At 43.7% G+C, this 21,614-nt stretch overlaps 1 protein-coding gene across 2 annotated transcripts; it reads right to left on the reverse strand.

The window, feature by feature from the left end:
- Positions 1-12,952: 12,952 nt before the first annotated feature.
- ASB12 (ankyrin repeat and SOCS box containing 12) lies at positions 12,953-21,355 on the reverse strand. Of its 2 annotated transcripts, none has more exons than XM_014522156.2 (3): positions 21,093-21,355; positions 17,943-18,785; positions 12,953-15,786 (listed from the first exon to the last, which is right to left on the reverse strand). In XM_014522156.2, the coding sequence occupies exons 2-3, from the start codon at positions 18,730-18,732 to the stop codon at positions 15,656-15,658; spliced, it is 921 nt and encodes a 306-aa protein (XP_014377642.1). In that variant the 5' UTR covers positions 18,733-18,785; positions 21,093-21,355; the 3' UTR covers positions 12,953-15,655. The 2 variants fall into 2 exon arrangements, with proteins under 2 accessions (XP_014377642.1, XP_006028451.2); XM_006028389.3 differs by having other exon boundaries at positions 12,954-15,786; positions 21,121-21,355.
- Between the last annotated feature and the right edge of the window lie 259 nt (positions 21,356-21,614).

Raw genomic sequence — 21,614 nt, forward strand, 5'->3', positions numbered from 1 at the left:
TCATATTCAGCTTATTGTCCACTGTAACCCTTTTCTGCAGAGCTGCTGCCTATCCGGGCAGCCCCCAGCCTGTACCAGCACATGGGATTGTTCTGTGCTAAGTGCAGGACTTTGCATTGACCTTGTTGAACCTATTGTTAACAACAATGATAATAATTACCAGATTTCTTTGGATTCTTTAATGTACAAAGATCCAGCCCAGTAAATATCTCTGCATTTGCTTAACTTTACTACCACGAGCACTCTTGTTGATCTGCTTATTCAGCAGAGTTAAGCAAATGCTGGTACAATCACAGCCCAAGGCAGAGGGGTCTTCTGGATTGGGTCTGTGTTTTCATGTACAGCACCTAGCACAATGGGGGCCTTGGTCTTGACTGCTGCCTCTTGGTACTGTTACAATACAAAGCAGATAGGATGTTGGATTTGAATTTTCCTCTGACAGACAAGAAGACTACATAAACTGCTATTTATCTTCTAAGAAAGATGAATGGCTGTCTCCAGGATCTGGATGAGTACATAAGAATTTGATATCAAATGTATCATATGGTTATTGGTTAACATATTAGTTCTACTGTGGTCATTTAGTTGTCATCAGTGAATGAACCCTGAACTTCTGGTACCCGAGGTACAAGCTACTGGTACTAAAGGAGGTAGTATGCTGCCTTAAGTCTGTTCATGAGAGAGTGGTAGCTTCTGAGGCCAACCACTGGGAGGGAAATATATATTGCACTGCCTAACTTTATGTTGCCATATCCACCTATAAGTGCCAAGCAACTGTTATCAGCCTGCTGCTTACTAGTTATAAGAAATCCAACATTGCCTCAGATGTGCAAGCGCAGTCTTTGGTTGCCTGAAGAAACAGGTATTTGAAAATCACAGCACCAGATCTGAAACCAAGCTCATGGTTTATCAGGGAGTCATGATCTCCACCTTGCTGTACAGAGCTGAGACATGGACAAGGTACAGGAGCCATCTAAAGTTGTTAGAGAAGTACCATCAACATTACCTGTGGAGACACACCAACATTTGTATCCTCCTGCAAGCAAATACCAGGAGTACTGAGGCAACGAACATCTGACACCAACTTTGCTGGGCTGGGCATGTCATCTGGATGTCTGACTCTTGAAGCAAGTTTTATTCTCCTAGTTCAGCCAAGGTGTAAGCTTAAGAGGAGGGCAGAGAAAGCGCTTCAGGGACATCCTCAAAGGCCAACTAAAAACATGCAACACTGATGTCAACTTGTGGGAGAATATCGCCCAGGACCACCGCAAACAGAGGAAGAGTCTGCTGCAGGGATCTCTGTACTTCGAAACCTCACAACAACAACAGGAGATGAAAAAGCGGGAGTGGCAGAAACAGCGTGTCACAGACCAAAGCAAGGATCCAGCACTATTCACCCTACACAGAAACACATGTCCAAGCTGCGGTAGAGTTTGTAAATCCTAGACAGGCCTCATCAGCCATCTTTGGGCACACAGATAAGACAGCTATGGAAGATAGTCAGCCTCAACTGCGAGGGATTGCCAAAGAAGGCTAGTTATAAGTAGTAAGGGCTTGGATATTTGGTCTTGACAGTCTTTGTGTCTTCGGTTTAATACATTTGAGAGATCTTAGGTCAACAGATAACATTCTGGTCCTCTAGTCTGACATCCTATGTAACACAGGCCACAGTGCATTACCGGTACTTTCTGAGTGATCTCATCTTGAACTAAGGCTTCAAGTGATGGAGAATCCACATTTCTAAATAAGTTGTTGTAGTGCCTAATCACCCTCATGGTGAAGAAATTGCACCTTATTGTTAGTCTGAATTTGTATGGTTTCAGTTCTAACTTTTGGAGCTTGTTAGGGTATGTCTTTTTCTACTAGATTAAAGAGCTGTTTGCTGTCAGAAATCTCTTCCCCATTTAGGTACCTGTATGATCAAGTCACCTCTTAACTTTCTCTTGGATAAACTAAATAAATTAAGCTGCTTTCTGATCTCACCGGGCACGTCTACATGTTCATTAATTTGCCATAATTATGACACATTCAGTTTAGTAGCTGTAATAACACTTAATGCACTGTAATTGGCACTACTGCGCAGTAGAATAAATGAACACTTATTTGTGATGTTTATGTTCATTAGACTAAGTCTACTAAGCATTATCATAATTTTTGCTAGCCATGCTAATGCACAGTAAGTAGAATTAGTCTAATGCGCATTAAGTGTCTCATGTAGATGCACCCACTGTCAGGCAGGTTTTCCAGATTTTGCATTGTTCTTGTAACTCATTTTAGAAACCTTTCCATTTTTTCAATATCTTTTTTGGAAGTGTAAACACTAAGGCTAGACACACTGTTCCAATAGTAATTTAATGAATGCCATATACAGAAATAATTATGATTTTCTCTACTCCCATACTTATATATCCCAGGATCATTTAGGCCTGTTAGCTACAACACTACAATGGGAGAATGTCTTCAATTGATGAGGTTTCAATGTGGAATAGTCTCATTAGGGGCATAGTACCAGCCTCATCCTTTGGGATGTTTAAAACAAAACACCAAGAAATACAAGCAGCAATCCTGCTTAGGACACTGAAGTATGAACTACCTAGAGAAAGCCTGACAGCTTCTATCTCTAACTTCTTTGGTAAGCAACAATCCTCAGCCCTTCCTGATTGGTGTACTTCCTGCTTCTAAATGGGAATCTTGTAATCACAAGAATAAGTGTCTTAGGCTTTCAGAGTACCGATCTCCACCTCATTTGGAAAGGAAGATTCAAAACATGTCTCCGTGGTCAAACACACCAGGTCAAGCTGGCAGGAAAGCAGAATGCAGTCATTCCTGTGGTGCGCCTGTATCTCTACCCACTTGTTCCACAGCCAGTGAAAGACCAGATTCTAATATCAGACACGTCATATTTTACATCATCCCTGCTGTTGAAAAGTCCTCTGTGTGGCTTTCTTCCATCAGTACAATACTAGACTTTTTTACATAGTGAGCTGCATCCTGTAGGGGTACTTCAGGGAGCCACAGTGTTGCCAGCTCTTATTTTATCACAGTTCCTATACTACCTGGTGTCTCTCTTACAGCTCCTGAAATCAAGTGATTGTATGAGTGTCACAGCTTTAACCTCTTTTTTAAAGGTTTATTTCTAGCCATTGTGGAACATTTAAAAACTACTAATAACTCAAGACCAGAAAGCAAACATCATTTTTTGAAGGTGGGGTTTGGGGTGGAGGTGGGGAAGGGGGGCAGGACAGTCTACTGACTCATGAGCTTTGAATATTGAGCAACTGTAGCCATTGTTTGTTTGTTCAGAGACTTATAAGCATTTACTTGTGGACAAGTGACATGTTAAAATTGGCATTATCCTTGTCATTAGTCTCAGTAGAGAGGTCAAATATTGATTGCTCCATAGATGCTGAACTCTCCTTGGAACCCTTGAATTGGTCTCCAGCTCATGGCTAAGGTACAGTAGCAGGAATTATGAATGGCTGCTGCCTGTGTTGTATAGCTCTTGCGCCCACCTTAGAAAATTCATGAAACTGCCCCCCATTTATGCTTGCATAGGACCGAAACCTATACCTCAAGGCTAGGAATGGCCCATCTGCTGACAGTTGCTATGATCCACTTAAGCAGTCAAGACCCAAATATAATATAACATGAGACAAAAACCCAAATATGGAAAATTATTTCTGAAGGAAAATTAAAATTCTGTAAAAACTGCTTTAGTTAATGAAAATGGACTTCACAACTTCTGTTTCATGATTATTTCTCAAATAAATAATTTTCACCAATACATTTTCTATGGGACCTGCAAGTAGTTTGGGGATGGAAAAAGGGTACATCACCCATCGTTAATAGTTACTGTTTGGAAAAAAAGGCCAGACCAGTAATTAGGGCCCCAGCTGCAAGTTCAGGGACCTAGACTCAGATCTCTGTTTTGACACAGACCTTGTGTGAAATTTTGAGCTATACACTGGATTTTTCTGGGTCTTTTTGCATTGTGTGCCCAGCTCTTCTCGGAAAGGTCAGCCTTAAGCATACATCCTGCTCCACACACCCACTTCTGCTTTCACATGCCAAACCTGAAATGAAGCAATAAAGCCCTTCCAAGGCACTCCTCTTGAGATATCTGCCTCTGGTGTGCTCAAGGACACTGTAGGGGTGTGTCTGGAACAGCTTCACTACCACATTTTTGGGTTTGGCAGAAACAGGTAGACAGACCCCAGGAGCTCCACAGTTGCAAGGACTCGCTGTACTTCAGTTGTCCATCTACTGGAATATAAAATGAGGGGGGTTTTGTACTTCCCTTTACCAGAACATCATCTTCATTACTTCAAAAGAGGGTATTTACAGAGTTCTGACCACATCTACTTTAATTCATGCAGCAACCTGGTCTTCCCTGCATTTTCAGACCAGGACAACTACGTACCTTGATTAGTACCCCTTGGCAGAAAAAAAATACACTTTTTTCACTTTTAGCAGGAAAGACCAGACCTTGTGAGATGCTCAGACACCATGGTGGAAGCACTCTATAAACACTTCAAAGACATTGTTTTCAAGTTATATCTAAGATGCAACTAAATCAGCAATAATACAAAAATAATAGGGAAAATTCTACTCAGAACCTCCTAATCAAACTGGAAAAAATGCAAGCTGTTTCTTAGGCTATCAAGGATACATGTTCATTGTAAGAGGGTTTGCTTTGCATAAGCAGTCACATTAACTGGACAGATTGCATTGTTACACTCTCATTAAAGGTAGGAGCTATGACTCAGAACTGAAAAAGAGTTGAATAAACAGTTTTAAATCATACTGTTTTCCATTAACCCTCCCTATTTTACTTCCCCCCGCCTATTACTGTTTTAAGACCACAATTTGCTTTATAATCATGATTTCAATTATGTTTGGTAAATTGACTGTTTATAACTTACTCTTTCCTTGCTGAAACTGAAGTACATCTCAAATTCCCACTTACTAATCTTTAAGAAGTTCTGTGCTTAATTCTGCCCAACTGAATTTTCTTTCCCTCCTCCTCCTCCTCCAGTTGCACAATCATGTTTTATGCCTCCAAGTCCTTCACTTTTTAATCATAGTGTGGTTTGTTCCAAATTACTTCACAGAATCACAAACCACTAAGTCATCCGCGTCAAAGGGCATGAGAAAATCGCTCTGGATTAGCTTTGGAAGGACACCTAGCGGTTTTCGTTAGGTAGCAGCTCAGAAACCTGATGGAATCAAAGCCTGTCTACAGCCCATTTTGGTGGGTGGTGGTGAACAGGTTTAATTTCATGCATAGCGCATATGCTACTGTGCTCCAGCACGGCCACGTTTGTCAAGTTGCTGACTTCTCGTTGGTATTGTATTTTATAATGTTTGTTACATGTCAGTGTACTGTACATGTCATTTGTTACATGTCAGTGTACTGTGCTCTCAGTGCCCTTCCAAGCGGCGCAACCAGACGGTTCTTTCTAAATAAAATGTATTATTAACTTTTTGCTATCCAAGAACAACATGCACAAATCCATCCAAGAATACAGCCCTGCTTTATTGTTTGAGACTCAACTCACTCAGTGTCACTTAGCACACGTGTAAAATGCACTACCTGTGTCCTTAGAGTTTTTTGTCCTTCTCTATTAAGAGAAAGGCTCTGTCATGTTTTTCCATGAAAAAAAAATGGTTGTGCAGGGTGTCAATGGGACACTGGCTGTCACCTTCAACCTGATTCTGATAGGTTTCCTATAAAAACAAAAAAAAAAGGAAATATTTATCTGATGATTTTTAATTCAATAAAAAGTGTGGTTTTAAACAACCTCCTCCACCCCTCACCGTGCTAATTACTTCCAAATATTGTCTCCCTCAGAAATAAAACCAATTTCACTGATGTTTCCTGTCAAAGCTGAGATAGAAAGTTGAGTGACAGCATGAATTATAAAGGGTGTCAACTGGAGACCTACAATTCCCTTTTGATTGCATTATCAGTAATATAGGAAAAGAAATGATTGTTTACAATAAATCATTTTGACCAAGTGCCCTTAAAAAGAAAAAACACACCAGGATAACACATTAAGGACAACTATGCATCATGGATGGCAGGTGTTACTAAAAGGTCTTTTGCCCTTGGCTTTTTTACTAAGTCTTTCTTCCAAATCATAAAACATTATCATTTCCATGGTAACCTTAAGTCATTACTCTCATCTGCTGTAAACCTGCCTAATCATTCTAATTTCCAAAGGAGTAATCAAAAGTGTGTAGAGGCAAGGGGCAGCATGGGAAAGACTGGGGGATGTTATGTTGGCTGTAAATGGGCAGATGACCTGGTGCCTGGACAGATGGTGTCTGAAAGCTGCTGAAACTCCATGGATGAGCTGTCAAGCTAAGCAGAGATGAATAGCATGAATCAGAAATTTGCACGCGAGGACAGGAAGTGAAATATTAAAACAACTCAGCGTAAGTCTACAGCAAGAGATTCCCAGAGATACCCTTTGCCATGTATGAGCAGGAAGGGCCAAGTTGTGAGGAAGTAGGAAGGAGACGTCTTTGACCAGGATAGGGCATGCTGCCTTTGCAGGCCTCAGATGGACTCACAACCAAACACAGCACATCAGGCTTAAAACATCAGTGAAATGCACCAAGATCCTCAAATAGAAGATACAAGAAGGAAGAGGACATTATTGGTACCTGAAAAGCATCTATCTAGTGTGTGAACATGGGAGATTGTCCACTGTTACAGTGACAGACAAATCTCAGAGAGTTTGTTTCAGGCAAAGGATTCTCTAGGTCTCATCCGAACCTCTAAGAACATTACATTCAGACAGGAAATTTCTTAGGAGTAAGCTCTTTATGAGCTGTCTGCCACTGCCTGTTATATCAGAAACAGCAAAATAGCTTCCTGCATGGTAGCTCAGCCCCTGTGCTAGACAGAAGCTATGCAGATGCAGTTGGAAACTAAACACTCAACTTCCTGGGTTTGGTGTAGTTTTTTGAGTCAATTCCTATTTTATCCAAAATGGTTGACATATTCCTACTCAGATCCTCTTGTCAGATTTGATGTAGGCCTAGCCTCCACAGTTGGTATGGTTGGATGTAGCATGTTAAAGCTTCCTCACCATGGAGCAGTCCTTCCTAACTGGACAGTCGCATAAAATAGTCCTCACTTATATCCATCTGAACAATTAATTGTTTTTCCAGAGATTTGACTTCTACAGATCCCGTGCGGTTTGGAGCTAGACACAATAGCGAGAGCTGCTCCTTATCATGAAACTTACATTAATTAATATACATGTGCAGCTGTTATTAGAGCCACCAGCTGGTACTTGTTTGGTTTGATTACTATGAAAATGAAAATTTTCATCCATTCAAGTATTAACAAATTACTTTCCCCTTCAGGTTGTCGGTTCAAATCTATCCCGGGTCAGCAGGGAATGAAAATCATTATCTTCCGATGGCTGTTCAGTGGCCTGTGTATAATGAGAGGATAGCCATAGTCCTGTTCCTAGAAAGGATGTGACCACATCACAAAAGCCACCATAATCAGCCATCGGGATAATGGCACTCTTGTTAGCAGTCTCAGAAGAGAGGCTGAGGACCCGATGGACATTGGAGTTGCAGTGATGGTTTCCTTGTACACTTAAATGATTGATGGACATTGTTTTGCCCTCACATAAATGTGAACAGCAATGGGTGAATTCAGTGGGTGTTTCATGGATGTACTGGGGGTAAAAGCAGGTTTTAAATGTGCAGCATGTGTTATCCAATCATTTCCTTACTTTCAAATGTGCAAAGTTGCTACTTCAAAGAGCAGGATAGCATTTAGTGTTTAATCTCCCTGCTTCATTTTTTAAAAAGATGAAAATATCTGTGTGTTTATTTTTTTTCCCTTTCCTTAAACTAATATCACCTCATATATCCACAGGGAAAACTGTAGCATAACGCCTCGCTTGTCACACTAGTTTTCTATATTAACAGGAATGGAATGCTAACTTATCTCCATATGAATTGCTAATAAGCCCATCATGGTCGTATGTATTTAAATTATGTCATACATTTATATAATAACAGCAACAACATCAACCCACCACTACCACCTACCTCTTTTATGGCTTTTTTAATTACGAGATCTCAACAAGTACTTGACAGAGGAGGTCAGTATCACTATTTCTGTTTTTCAAGGCAGGAAAACAAGCACAGGAAGATTAAGTGATTTGCACCACGTCACTCAGCAGGTCCGTGTCAAACTGGGAACAGAATCCGAGTCTCCCATGTCCAAGCTCTGTGCATTAGACTGCCTGGTCTCCTCTGCCATAGTGCTGTTATTAGCCAGTATTTGTAACTAAATGTAACGTCCTTTTCTTGTGCAAAAAAATGAGGTTATTGTTGGGGTTTTTTCATGAGACAAAAAACTAGCCCTTTTATGAATCCTAGGAAGGGCAGGGAATGACATCTGGGAGCAGGATGGGCAGAGAGAGCCAAGACTGTGAGGCCCAAGCCCCATGCTGTCACTGCCCCACGATCCCAGGCCTGGCCTTGCCTGCCCACCCCACTCCAGGATGCTGCTCCCCACCTGCCCATGGCTCCATCCTGGTCAAGTGGAGCAGAGCCATGATTCATTTCCTACAACCCCCTGCAACAGGCACTGCTTCTGCGAGCAGAGGCAGGCGGGGAGCAGATTGCAACTCTGCACTGCCACCACCCCATGATCCTGGGTTCTCCATGGAGACAGCTGGGACCCCCACGGGCAGGGTACACATCCAGACAGATTGGATGGGGTCACGGATGGGTGGGGAGCTTCATCCAGGGCTTGGGCTGAGATCTTGGGGTGGTGACAACGTGGGACCAGGGCCAGGTCCAGGGCCAGGGCAGAGCCACGATGTTCCCTGCATGCCCCTGCCCACAGAACCCACACCTGTCACAGGGGCATGTGGGGGAGCAGATTGCAGCTTTCCCCCATCCTTGGTCCTGCACTGTCACCACCCCACAATCCTGAACCATGATCCGGCCTTGCCCACACGTCCTGTTCCCAAACAAAGCTCTCGACCTGCCTGCGGCCCCATCCCATCCACCCAACCACATGCCCTGCTCACATGGGTCCTAGTCCTGGCAGTGGGTGCAGGGTGGACTCACTGGGGTGCCTAGGCAGTGGGGTGGGCCAGGCGGCAGTGGTAGCTAGAAGGAGCCACCGCTGACAGGGCTGCTGGGAAGTGAGTCCAGCTGCTCCGCCGCCCCAGCCCTGCTTTGCACCTGCGGTGGCAGGGCTGGCTGCCCCCTGTACCTGGGCTGGATGGGATCAGGGGACCTACCACAGGCAGAACAAAATCCCTCGGTGGGCCAGATCTAGCCCATGGGCTGTATTTTGCCCACCACTGCTCTACTTGGTTGAGGAAAGACATCTTGATCTACCAAAACAAAGAGGATGCTGTAGCCATCCTTGATGTTTATATACTATAAAGCTTGCAGGTATGAAAGAATCACAGACTTAGAAATCCCTGCCAATGAGCATGTTCACTCAGAATGAGATAGTTAAATATACACTATAGGTAGCATTATTGCCCTAAACACCACCAATACACATCATGCAGCCTAATAGAAAAGTGAGCATCTAAGAAGTTTGTAAGTACTGTGTGATAGTATACTTGCCACCTTCAGGCCATCAGGAAACATGTTTTAATAGGAGTTGGTTTGGCCTTAACAGTATTTTGAAAGACCCTTCTGCTGAGTTTCTCCCCTGGCAGCTGTAGGTATTAATAAGGGAAAAAATATGCACTCAACTAGTTTAGTGTCTCCCTAGTGATGGTGCTACTGGGATTGTTTATAATATATGAAGGAAACATAAGGCAAATGGTACAGTGTTTAAGGCCAGGACTAGAGTGTCCAAAATGACTGGGGGATGAGTTATTTCTCATGTCATTAATCCCAGCACTCAACAATAGGCCATTTCAGATCATCCACAGATGAACAAGACCTCTTAGATCATCCAGCCTGTTTCCCAGCCAAAGCACAATGGTTCCCGACAGAGTATTTTCTAGTGTTTTGTCCAGTCTAATTTTAAATATGCCAGGAGCCTTGGAGCTTAATGCTTCCCCAAGGAAACTCTTCCCTATCCTAATAGATTTTGATTAATAGATTCTATAACCTCTGAAATAACAATTAGATTATAAAGCCTATAAATAATGCAGAACTTTCTTCTGTGCTGGTCTGTGTTTTGCAAACAAATGTAATCTGACTGACACCCAGGCCACAGGGATATCTGGCGCACAGGTTTAGCAAAGACTAGGAGCAAGTGAAGAAAACACAACTCAGGGAATTGGTACTCCCCGAGGCTCTGACAGCATCATAAACCACTCCAGCAGTTACCATGGTGATGTGTATGCATGGGCATGTATCCTGAGAGCTTTCTGTTGTCTCTATTTTCCCTGTGCCTAATTGACATTGGAGGGTTGGGACACAAGTATAGAATATATCAGGAACTATGCAAAGGATATGGTCCTGAAATCCAAAAAATAAAAAAAAAGGAGGAGGAAGGGCCTTAACAATTAGGAATTTAACTGCCAGAGGAGTGTGGGAGCATCTAGAAGTGAATGGAGCAACAGTGACCCTGTGTGGTTATGCTGCCAAGGTGAGTACCCACCTAAGGATCCAACTAGGGGGATCCTTTGTTCCTGGTGCCTGTTAAAAATAGTCTTATTAAAACAAAGAACAGCATCTTCTAAACTCATTCTCTCCGCAGTTCCTTGCTGTGCTGTGCATGACATGCCACATACAGTATATGGCTCTCACGAGTTGAGTACTGTTTCCCTATACATATTGGAACGCAGCAGTACAAAATCAAGTGCACATCAACTCCCTGCTGTTTACAACATCTGTTAATAAGAGTGTAATGGGCATCTGCACTGAATCCCAACTCTGAGTCTTTACCTATCTGACACTTCTCAAATGGCACCGTTCATCTTCCCCACAGGAGGAACCAATCAGGCATCTCCCCACTTATTTACCTTACAAGGCAGGGAGGAAATCACCCCATCACAACATGCCACAACACTGATCATGCAGCAGGTCGGGGCTGACAGAGCCTCACCATCTGGCAGGAGGCACTGCAGAGTAGAAGCCTGAAATAAGGCAGCTAGTGGACAACAACACAATACCTTTAAAGTCTCCCCTGTAGAACCACATCTTTTTTTGATGGCTCCCACCACTAACCTACTACTTAGACTTACGGCCACACTTGCTGTGGGAGATGTTCAGTGGAGAGACCGTTCTTTTTGTTGTGTGTTTGTACAGTACTAAGCAGGGTGCGATCTCAGCCCAAGACAAGGACTTCGAGTTGTTGCTCAATAAACTTGGCAGATAATTTTCTACAAGTTAATTTTATGCATCTCTTTAACCCCCAATTCTTTCTTCCATCATTCTGTGTGCCTCAGTGACTAACCTTGGTACCTTACTAATATTCTCTGCTCATGTCTCCCTGCTGTCACCCACCCACCCCCTGCCCCCAGCTGGCTGCCTAGTGTTTCAATACCCTGCCTTGTGTCGCATCTACGATTAGTTTGCAAAAACCTTGAGGCAGGAGTTTTGTCAGCTCTCTATCTGGGGAAGTATCCAGCACACTTTTGGGGCCTGTGTAAAACCATGACTGATGTCTGAACACCGTGTCCTTCTTTTGCTTGGCTGGGTTAAATTAGGGAGCTGGATGTGCTGCTACAGGAAAGAAGTCTTAATCAGAAAGCCAGGCAAATCCATAGTCACTGATCCACATGCACCTTCCAGGGAGGGCTTCACTGTGTGCATGCAGGTGTGCCAGGCACTCCAGATGGCAATTAACTATCCAAGTTTCTTGTCTGCTGACAAGGACGGGGAGAACAGACCTGACTGTTGTGAGCCGGGACTATATTTACTGATGGGCTTAACAATTTGCATGAAGCCACTCTGTGACCAAATGTGCCACGTATTTTTGTTTCCCATTTTCATCCCCACTCCCTTCACTCACCCTCTGGTCCCCCAACCCATTTGTTTCTCTTCCACCTACAAGAAATGGTTGTTTAGACCCATAACTTCATTGGGGTAAAGATTGCAATTGAGTCTTGTCTATAAACCCTCCTAGCACAATGTGGCCTCAATCAATGTGCTTGAGCACATACAACATTAAAGGTTTACTAATGATGATCAGCATTTAAGAATATCATAGTTATGATAGTTATCATAGAAGTTATATCACCAGTGACTGTAAGCATTCCCACTCATGATTTAAAGGCCATATATGTTCAGATGAACAGAACTTGTAATAGTATCTGGCCTGGGATGACTCCTGATAACAACACAGCTGATCATCTGTGGCAGGAGTCAGCAGTAGCTTTTGGTCCCTGTTTCATTTGGCTCTTGGCCTGAATCATAGAATCACAGAAAATTAGGGTTGGAAAGGCTGTCAGGAGGTCATCTAGTCCAACCCTCTTCTCAAAGTAGGACCAACCCCAACTATATCATGCCAGCCAAGACTTTGTCTAGTAGGGCGATAAATGTCTGTTACCTAAAAGAGACAGATACAATTTACACACATCACACAGAACCTGTTTGTGAACAAGCAGTTTATAGGTTTTATGACCCAAGGGCTTTGCCTGCACTGTTCTGCTGAGTTGGGCCTGAGACTCAAACTTAGATGGAGATCCAACCTTGGCCCCAAACAGGGATGTTTCCATCTATGGTGATGTTTTGGGGCTAACTCCATTTTTAAGATTTGATATATCTCTCTGAAGGTCTGGGTAGCCAAGGATCTAGGGCTAGTATCAGATACCACTTAAGCCACTGGAATTTGTAGCAAGTTTTGTCTTATTAAACGACTCCTCGAGAGATTTTCAGTGCTGTGCTTCCATTCAAGCCAGAAATGCCATGGAACTGGCCCCACCAGTAATCCAGTCTTGTCTATAAACCCTCCTAGCACAATGTGGCCTCAATCAATGTGCTTGAGCACATACAACATTAAAGGTTTACTAATGATGATCAGCATTTAAGAATATCATAGTTATGATAGTTATCATAGAAGTTATATCACCAGTGACTGTAAGCATTCCCACTCATGATTTAAAGGCCATATATGTTCAGATGAACAGAACTTGTAATAGTATCTGGCCTGGGATGACTCCTGATAACAACACAGCTGATCATCTGTGGCAGGAGTCAGCAGTAGCTTTTGGTCCCTGTTTCATTTGGCTCTTGGCCTGAATCATAGAATCACAGAAAATTAGGGTTGGAAAGGCTGTCAGGAGGTCATCTAGTCCAACCCTCTTCTCAAAGTAGGACCAACCCCAACTATATCATGCCAGCCAAGACTTTGTCTAGTAGGGCGATAAATGTCTGTTACCTAAAAGAGACAGATACAATTTACACACATCACACAGAACCTGTTTGTGAACAAGCAGTTTATAGGTTTTATGACCCAAGGGCTTTGCCTGCACTGTTCTGCTGAGTTGGGCCTGAGACTCAAACTTAGATGGAGATCCAACCTTGGCCCCAAACAGGGATGTTTCCATCTATGGTGATGTTTTGGGGCTAACTCCATTTTTAAGATTTGATATATCTCTCTGAAGGTCTGGGTAGCCAAGGATCTAGGGCTAGTATCAGATACCACTTAAGCCACTGGAATTTGTAGCAAGTTTTGTCTTATTAAACGACTCCTCGAGAGATTTTCAGTGCTGTGCTTCCATTCAAGCCAGAAATGCCATGGAACTGGCCCCACCAGTAATCCAGCACCTTCACTAGAACCTGGAAGTCCAGAAGCAGCAGAAGCTAACAGAATTGCTTCTAACCTCAGAAAAGGCTCATTTGGGGTCCTGGTGTGGTATGGAGGCAACATATCCTCTGCATGCTTTTCCAGCCCCACATACTCTAAATGTTCCTCTGAGTCATGGTGCACTAGGGTGGTGCACTAGGTCTGCTGGCACCTCTGAGGAGGATGGATCAGGGATGTTATTCATAAATCTCTTTTCCAGCAGCTTATTACTCAGCCATTAAAATTAGATTAGAACTGATACAGCTTGCAGAGAAGTTTGATCAGGGAACAAACTGCATCTAAGGCCTTGTCAAAGTTTTAACTAACTCAGTTTAAGGATCCAAGTCAAATATTGTACTTAACCAAAGTCAATTAGAAATGGGGTAGAAGGAATCCCAGGCTCAGATGTTTTTTGCTTACCATCAGATGGACTGTTGTCAGTCCTGTTCTATAGAATAAAGCACATCATGCTTTTTTACATATTTATGAACCAAGATATTAACAGTTAAGAAACAGCTAACAGACAGAGTCAAGTTTCCATTGATATTGTACCAAATTCATACTTTCATATGACACCAGAAGGCAGCAAGTCTCTCCAGTTAACAATTAAACAGTAGTTATCAAACAAGCCAGAACTGATTAATTAGGACTAGGACATGCCTTTTTTTAAACTGTAAAATCAGAAGCATGCAACAGATTAGGAGAAGCTCCTGTCCCCTTCATCCCACCTGAACCCATTTGTTTATACTTCTGCCAGTGTGTTTTAACTTTTAAACATATAGGGACAGAAAGGCTCAAGAGATCCATTATAGAATATGCAGATTTTTGTTCGAGTCACCATTTCAGATCCAGCCCTTGACTGGAAGCTGTTATCATTGAATGGCTGCTAAATAGATGGGTATTCCTGTATCCATCACTCCCTTGGTGCTATACAAAATAGTGGAGACAATATGGTCATTGCCTGAAGGATCTTCCAACAAATGAGCAGATGGTCTCAGGCCAGCTACTAATGGGTAGCATCAGGTACTGTTGTTTTTCTCCCTCTCAGTCCTAGCAGGGGCCACAGAGAATAGGCTGTGAAGAGTGATATGCCTTCTTCTCCTGGGACTTGCTAAGAAATAAGTTATGCTTGTGAAGAAGGGCAAGAGGTGAGTACTGCTCTTCTCCAACCACCTTACCCATTTACTGTTTGTAGCTAACATGGAGGGCTCCAGTCTGACAACTTCTATCAGTTCCAAAATTCACACGCCTCATGTAAATCACAAGTCTGATTGCAGCTTCTAATTCCAGCTGAGAGAGCATGATAAGCAACAGTACAACTTCCCAGGAAACTGATTTTTAAAAGTAAAATAAGACCATTAAATAATTACATTCATCTAAGGTCACACTCCAGAGGAAAGATCAACTACTGTACTCTTTACCCTATTGTACCATCTTTCCTTTCCTGGTTAAAGGCAGGAGGGAAAACCAGCCCTTTTCTTTTCTTTGTTTTTCTCCTTCAGATTTTGCTTTGTTCTGCCACAGCCCTATGGACTCTGTCTCCACTTAACAGTCACTAATAGGAAGAGGTCAAAGTACTAAAATATGAGGGTAGAAAACCAAGATGATCTAAAGCAATTAAACCTGATTCTTTTCTAACACCACACTCTGGGCCTTTCAGCACACTGAGGGAGCTCGTTCTTTTTCCTTCAGCTTCTGTCCTCAATACCTTTTATGTGGTTTGTTTTCAAAATGGCGAACATGCCTTTCAGAGGTCTAACGCAAGCAAATGCAAACAGCACAGATGAGCAATAGATGGCAGCAATACACATATAATTGCTATTCTGTAACATCTTCTTAGCCAGGTGGTCAACACATTATGTCTTGAGCTTTGTAACTCTTCCAGGGTATTACTCTGATCCCCCCTTACTATCGGTGCTTGAGGTAGTTCACTAGCACAGGTGGAATCTCCAGCTGATCTATGGCTCGGGCTCTCCTGGCACGTTTCAGAAGCTTCCTGACAGCCAACCTAGACTGAGACATCAGGGATTTGGGATGAGCTGTAGAGGAAAAAGATGACAAACAAAGACTGAGGAATCACCACAAGCTTTCTGGACACAAAACCTCCAAACCTCATGCACCCCCATAAGCAAAGAGAGCATTAGTACTCCACGGATAACCCAGTTTGTTTCTCTCACGCACAAATGCTCTTGGTACACTGCAATATGCACACATTTTGGCTTTCTGCCAGCTGCAAGGTGTCTGGCTACTGCAACCTTTTTAATGAATAAATTGCATCATCGTGCAGCCTGCCACCTGGAGACTGTGTCAATGGGCATGACATTAGACACAATCTCACAGTAGCATTCCTGAAAGCAGATGGGTCTGCATGGTTCAGATTGCATAATGCCAGTGGCCTGGCTCTGTGCTTTGAATGATAATCTGCGCACGGTCTGATCATCGGTGACAATGATGATGGCATTCTGCATAGATGGCCAGAATTTGAATGCTGCTGAGAAACAACCTTTAGCTGTGTGTCTTCTCACCCTTATAACCTTCGTCACACATCTGTGAACTCAGTGAGCCTTCAGCCCGTCACGAACTTGCAGCACATCCATGTCACTACCTACAGAATAATCTGCTTGTTCAGCAAACCACTTTTTTGACACAGATTTTCAAATTCCAGCTTTTCTCAGTGCAGAAAGCATGTAAGAGGCACAAGACAAGGTCCTTCCTATGGCCAGGGTACTGTACATGTTAAATGATAAGCTTAGCTCTAGGTGTGTCATGGGAGCTGTACCTACCTAGGCACTTTTTGGGACATTTCCCATTGTTTCACTGGTACAACTACATCTTTGCTGGAGATGAAAACATCAGTAGACATTGGTCACCATTGTGCCACCTAAACCTACTGAGAACAAGGCTGTGGTCACCTAAACCTACTGAGAGCAAGGCTAGAGGTTTCATTGGCAATGACAGCTGAGCACTATAAACGCTCATGTTCCCACAGTTACTAAGTGTGGAGGAGCTGCATCAATGGTGAATTATACCTTTGAAGAGAACACCCATGGGATGAAGTTACTAGGTCTATCTGCTCTCCTTCTTTACCTACATTCTGCTGTATCAGCTTCTGGAAGATTAAATGTTCACTGTCCCTACGCAAGATTTTTTATTAACCTCAAGCCAACGTAACTTTGCTTTTACTTTGACTCCTGCCAGTAAGGGGTAGGGGAAGGAGGTCCCTGAGAATTCATTTGATTTGAATCCTGATCACATTGGAGCACTTGGACAGTCACTCCTATTTTGTCCCTCACCTTCATCCCCCGTGGCTGTAACAACTCTTGCAGTCAACAAACTTGGGCGGAAGCAACTGAGATTTCCTGACCAAGCTACACTTGTAGAGGAAAGGAAGGTAGCCTTGACTCAGGCCTGATACATACCCTGTGAGCTGAGTATTTTAGTGGGAGAAGAAAGGAAAGGAGCTAAATAGTCCTGAAAGGAGAGGTGCCTTGTGGAAAAGTGACTATAGGCTCATTAGTTAACATCCCACTGCGGGAATGTTAGGAGCTGATGATTTGTGTCCTATGTAACCTGCACTGACAGCAATATCAGCTGGAGTAAATGTCACAATTAATAGCATAACAACACTTTCCCAGGGTTTAAGACAGGGAGTAAAGAATATGGCACCCAAAATTTTAGGGGGAACAAATTACTGCAAACCCTTTTCCAAATTGATGGCAATTGGTTTGTTCGGGGAGATGAATAAAAAATGATCATTGCCAAGTAGTTTATGGGTAGGGACCTATTTAATTTGCAGCTTCACAAATTTCATGGAAACCATGAAATCTGGAATTGTCCATGAAATCTACTAAATGAACAAAAAAACTTAATAAAAATAGAATGCTGGCTCCTCAGTGGGAGCCAGCAATCCTTGCTGCCTGGAGGGGAAAGAGCTGGCTGGCAGGGCATCAGACAATATGATGGCTGCCCTATCATCCCTCCTCCCCCCAGGACCTCCCTGCCAATCAGTGCTGAAGAGCGGGGCCTCTCTGCCAACCAGCACCAAGGGGTGGGGCCTCCGTGAAATGACTGTGGAATTAGAATTTTATTCTGCAAGAAACCTGTGAAAATTGTTAAGTCCCCCCACGATCGAGGTAGACCCCTATTTATGAGTAATACAAAAGTTTTCAAATGGATAGCTGTGCACACAGATTACCTCTTTCCCCGACCAGCAGTTCCAGACCCTCAGTCTTCGGTGAGATCTTATCTACTGCAATGTTAGGTAAGTACACATTGGCTCCAAAATCAATGAGCAATCTTATGAACTCACTCCCACAGCTATGTCTCAGGCAGATTTCAAGCAGTGTCTTGGGCCGCTTGATGCGTGCAATCATTTTCTCATCAGTGCAGTTGTAATCGGGGTCAGCTCCATAAAGTAACAGCATCTTAAAACATTCCAGGTGTCCATAGACGGCAGAGAGGTACAAAGGGCCAGAACAAGCGGCAGTATTGGCAGCCCAATCTGGGACCCTTGATTTAACATTAGCTTCTGCCCCATGGTCTAAGAGTTCCTGGAGAATACTGAGGTCTCCATCCCGAGCAGCTGTGAGCAGGGGAGAACAGTTATTGTAGATGCTGCCAGAAGGACAGGCCCCTGCCTCCAGCAGGGCTTTCACACAGTCGAGGTGGCCATTACTAACAGCAGTGAACAGCGGAGTCTGTGCCTTAACATCCAGGCTGTCCACCTCTGCTCCGTGAGCCAGGAGAACTCCTAAACTTCTTAGGTGGCCCTTAGATGCTGCTAGGCGAAGCAGAGTCCCAGGAACACCCCAGCCACTTCTGCTGTTGATAAATCTTTTGTATCTGTCTTGGCACAAGAGTTTATCTACAGTTTGGTAATCATCTTGGGACACCGCTTTGTTCAACTCTTGCCTCTCTCCATCATCATCTTCATCTTCGCAGGGCTGGAGCATGGAGAAAATTTTGGTTATGTCTATGAGACTCATTGTTTGTTTGTCTCCTAAGCACGACTTTCATCATGAGCTGTAATGCATGAGATCTGTGGAACAAAAGCAGGATTCGTTCAGAAAAGCAGTCTCATTCTCCTCACACTCAAGTGGGGGGACATAAAGATGAAGTCATCGATCACATTACATCCTTTGTTCCTCACGCAGACATGTTCATTCTTATACCTGATAGATCCCAGGAAACTGGAGTTTTAGGACAAAAAGATCTAAACCAATTGCTAAGATCTAAACCAAAAAGATCTAAGCCAATTGGTTTAGATCTAAAAAGATCTAAGCCTGTTGCTTCAGTGTAAGCATGGACCACAAGGCCTCAAAGCAACACCTATGTAGGTGTTCAGAAAGCAACATTCCCTGGGGCATTGGCCACCAGTTATAACCATGGTTTCTACAGTGATTGTTTGAGGTGAGAGGAAGAAGACATTGGATTAGGGCTGGGGCTAGGATTTGCAAGACCTGGGTCAGGACAACCCTGTGGTGTGACTAGGGGAGGTCACTTATGAACAAAAATTTGGCATCTAAAAGGTGAACAAGGAGGCTGGCTTTTCATGAATGCTCAGGACTCCCCAGCCCCCATGGCTGTTTATGAGAGTGGTCGAGTACTGAGCATCTATGAAAATCAGTCTCCTTCCCCTTCACCTTGCCTCAGGTAACACCGTCAGTCAAATGGGAAGATGTTCAGCCACTTTCCCAAGCACGTTGAGATCTAAAGAAAATGCTCAAGTAGGCTGGAGAGCCAGACCCATTGCTGATGCTTACTCAGGAGCAGATACAGCCACCTTGCTCATTTTTTTTCCCTTGCAATTTGGAATGGACTGGAAAAGTCACAGGGTTTGGTTCAATTAATTTATACTGAAAAATGACTTGTGGAGCTAATGGAAACAGACAAATCCAATTATGGGTTTTCAGAAAGGCAGGAAGGGTCTTTCTGTACTAAACATACAGGCGTCTCACTATCCAATATATCTCCCTTCTCAGCCTTTCCTCCCCCACCCTGAAGCAGGGCAGCAGGAGAAAAGGGTGGGGATGGGGAAAATCTTCTTCACCTCTGACCAATTGTTTCTTTTTGCACAGAACCTGTAACGAAGTCAAATAATCGGAGTTGCAAGATCAGTCCAGATCTGGTTGCCAGCCTCTGCAAGAATACATAATGCTCCAGAGGAATGTGCAATCTCCCAGGCTGCACCTGACCCGCTGCGAAATGCTAGAAGGCAGGGACGGGCTACAGGAATTCCTGACACATTCCCTTCCCCAAACATCGAGGGACTCCTCCCGCAGAAGCCACCTCAAGGGACAGCCCTTGCCATTCCTACCCCTAAAAGATGTGTCAAATTCTTTCAGAAGAAGCTGAAATTCTCTGTTCCTCTAGTTAGTTGTATCGTGAAACCAATAAATACACTTCCAATAAGAGTGCTAAGAAGCATTTTTCCAGCTATTTGAGTTGGTCTAATAAAGATACTGGATTTACCCAAAGAACCTTGTCTGCCTATGTCCTTAGACCAGGGGTTTTCTACCTTTATGGATCAGTGTACACCTGGCAGCTGGATGCAAAGCAGGGGTGAAGGGGTGGCATGTGGCCAAACATGGAGTGGCAGGAGCCGCCCCTGCCCCCCACGTCCAGCCAGGCAGGCAGTGCCTGCACAGCAGTGCGGGATGGTGCATGGCAGCGCTCCATCCCTGCCTGCCCATGTGTACCCCCTAGGGCCTTCTCAACCCCTGCCTTAGACCGACATGGCTACAACCTACACCCCTTCCAATAAGAGTGGCACTTACCGCAGAAAGAGGCATGTTAAAGGACATACACACTAGCTTTGGACAAATGATATATACACCTACCACAGGCAATGAAGTGTATCTGTCCCTAAAACATCATTTTAGCAGCAACATTTTCTGAATTTGTTAGGCAGATTTTGTACACAAAAATCTATTGAGCCTGAATCTATTCAACTGGATGAGCAAAAGCCAAAGCAACGGTCAATAAAATAATGAAGCCCTGGACCTAACAGAGAAACAACATTACTTATAACTTATTTTCTTTTAAGCAAGTCTCGACTTGAAAGGAAAGCACAGCTATACTTAAAAGGAAGATACTGAAAGTAAAGGACGGCTGTAATGATTATTAAAACCAGGAATCAGCGTCTACATAGTGACACTCCCTTCACCTTGTAAACACCAGAGTAAAAAGCATATATTTCACATGATCACTGATCAAAATAGCCACTTGATGCCAGACACTGAGACAATCCCCTAAAGCAAAACATCGGCTCATTTGACAGTCAAAAGAAAAGGGGCTCGGGTCAAAACTAACAGGCTCTGTTTAGAACAGCAGGAAACATACTCACAAACTGAAAGCTGAGGTTGCCGAATTACCTTGAAGTTGCCAGAGTTGCCTGGCTATCATTGTGTGGCTGTCTGACCTTTGTGAGGTAGCCAGCGCTCACCCAATGCTGTGCAGGAGGCTGCTCTCCCAAGGCTAATTCTCCTCCGCCTTGTGCAGAAGGGAGACAGTCCTCCAAGAAGAAGAAATCTCCTCCAAGAGGCGAGGTATCAAGCTCTGTGTGACTGGAGAGAGGGAGGCCATCAGGAGCACAACTGAAATGCCAGGGGCAGGGAGAAGGGCCAGGGCTTGCAAGCTAATTTTAGCCCCACAGGCATTTTATCTTACTACTTCCATTCTTGGAAAGTTCCCACTGGGATGAGTATATATAGACGGGGGTGGGAGGAGGTCTAAGCTAGAGGGGGAAGCAGACAGGTGCTTCTCCAGGGGGTGAGATGTGGGGTAGTAGACAGAGCAGACACACGCACATGACATTTGTGTTATTTTTTCCCATCCAGAGTCAGTCACATTTACCCAGATTCACTCA

Source organism: Alligator sinensis, unplaced genomic scaffold (assembly GCF_000455745.1).
Source record: "Alligator sinensis unplaced genomic scaffold, ASM45574v1 scaffold830_1, whole genome shotgun sequence".
Lineage (NCBI taxonomy): Eukaryota > Metazoa > Chordata > Crocodylia > Alligatoridae > Alligator > Alligator sinensis.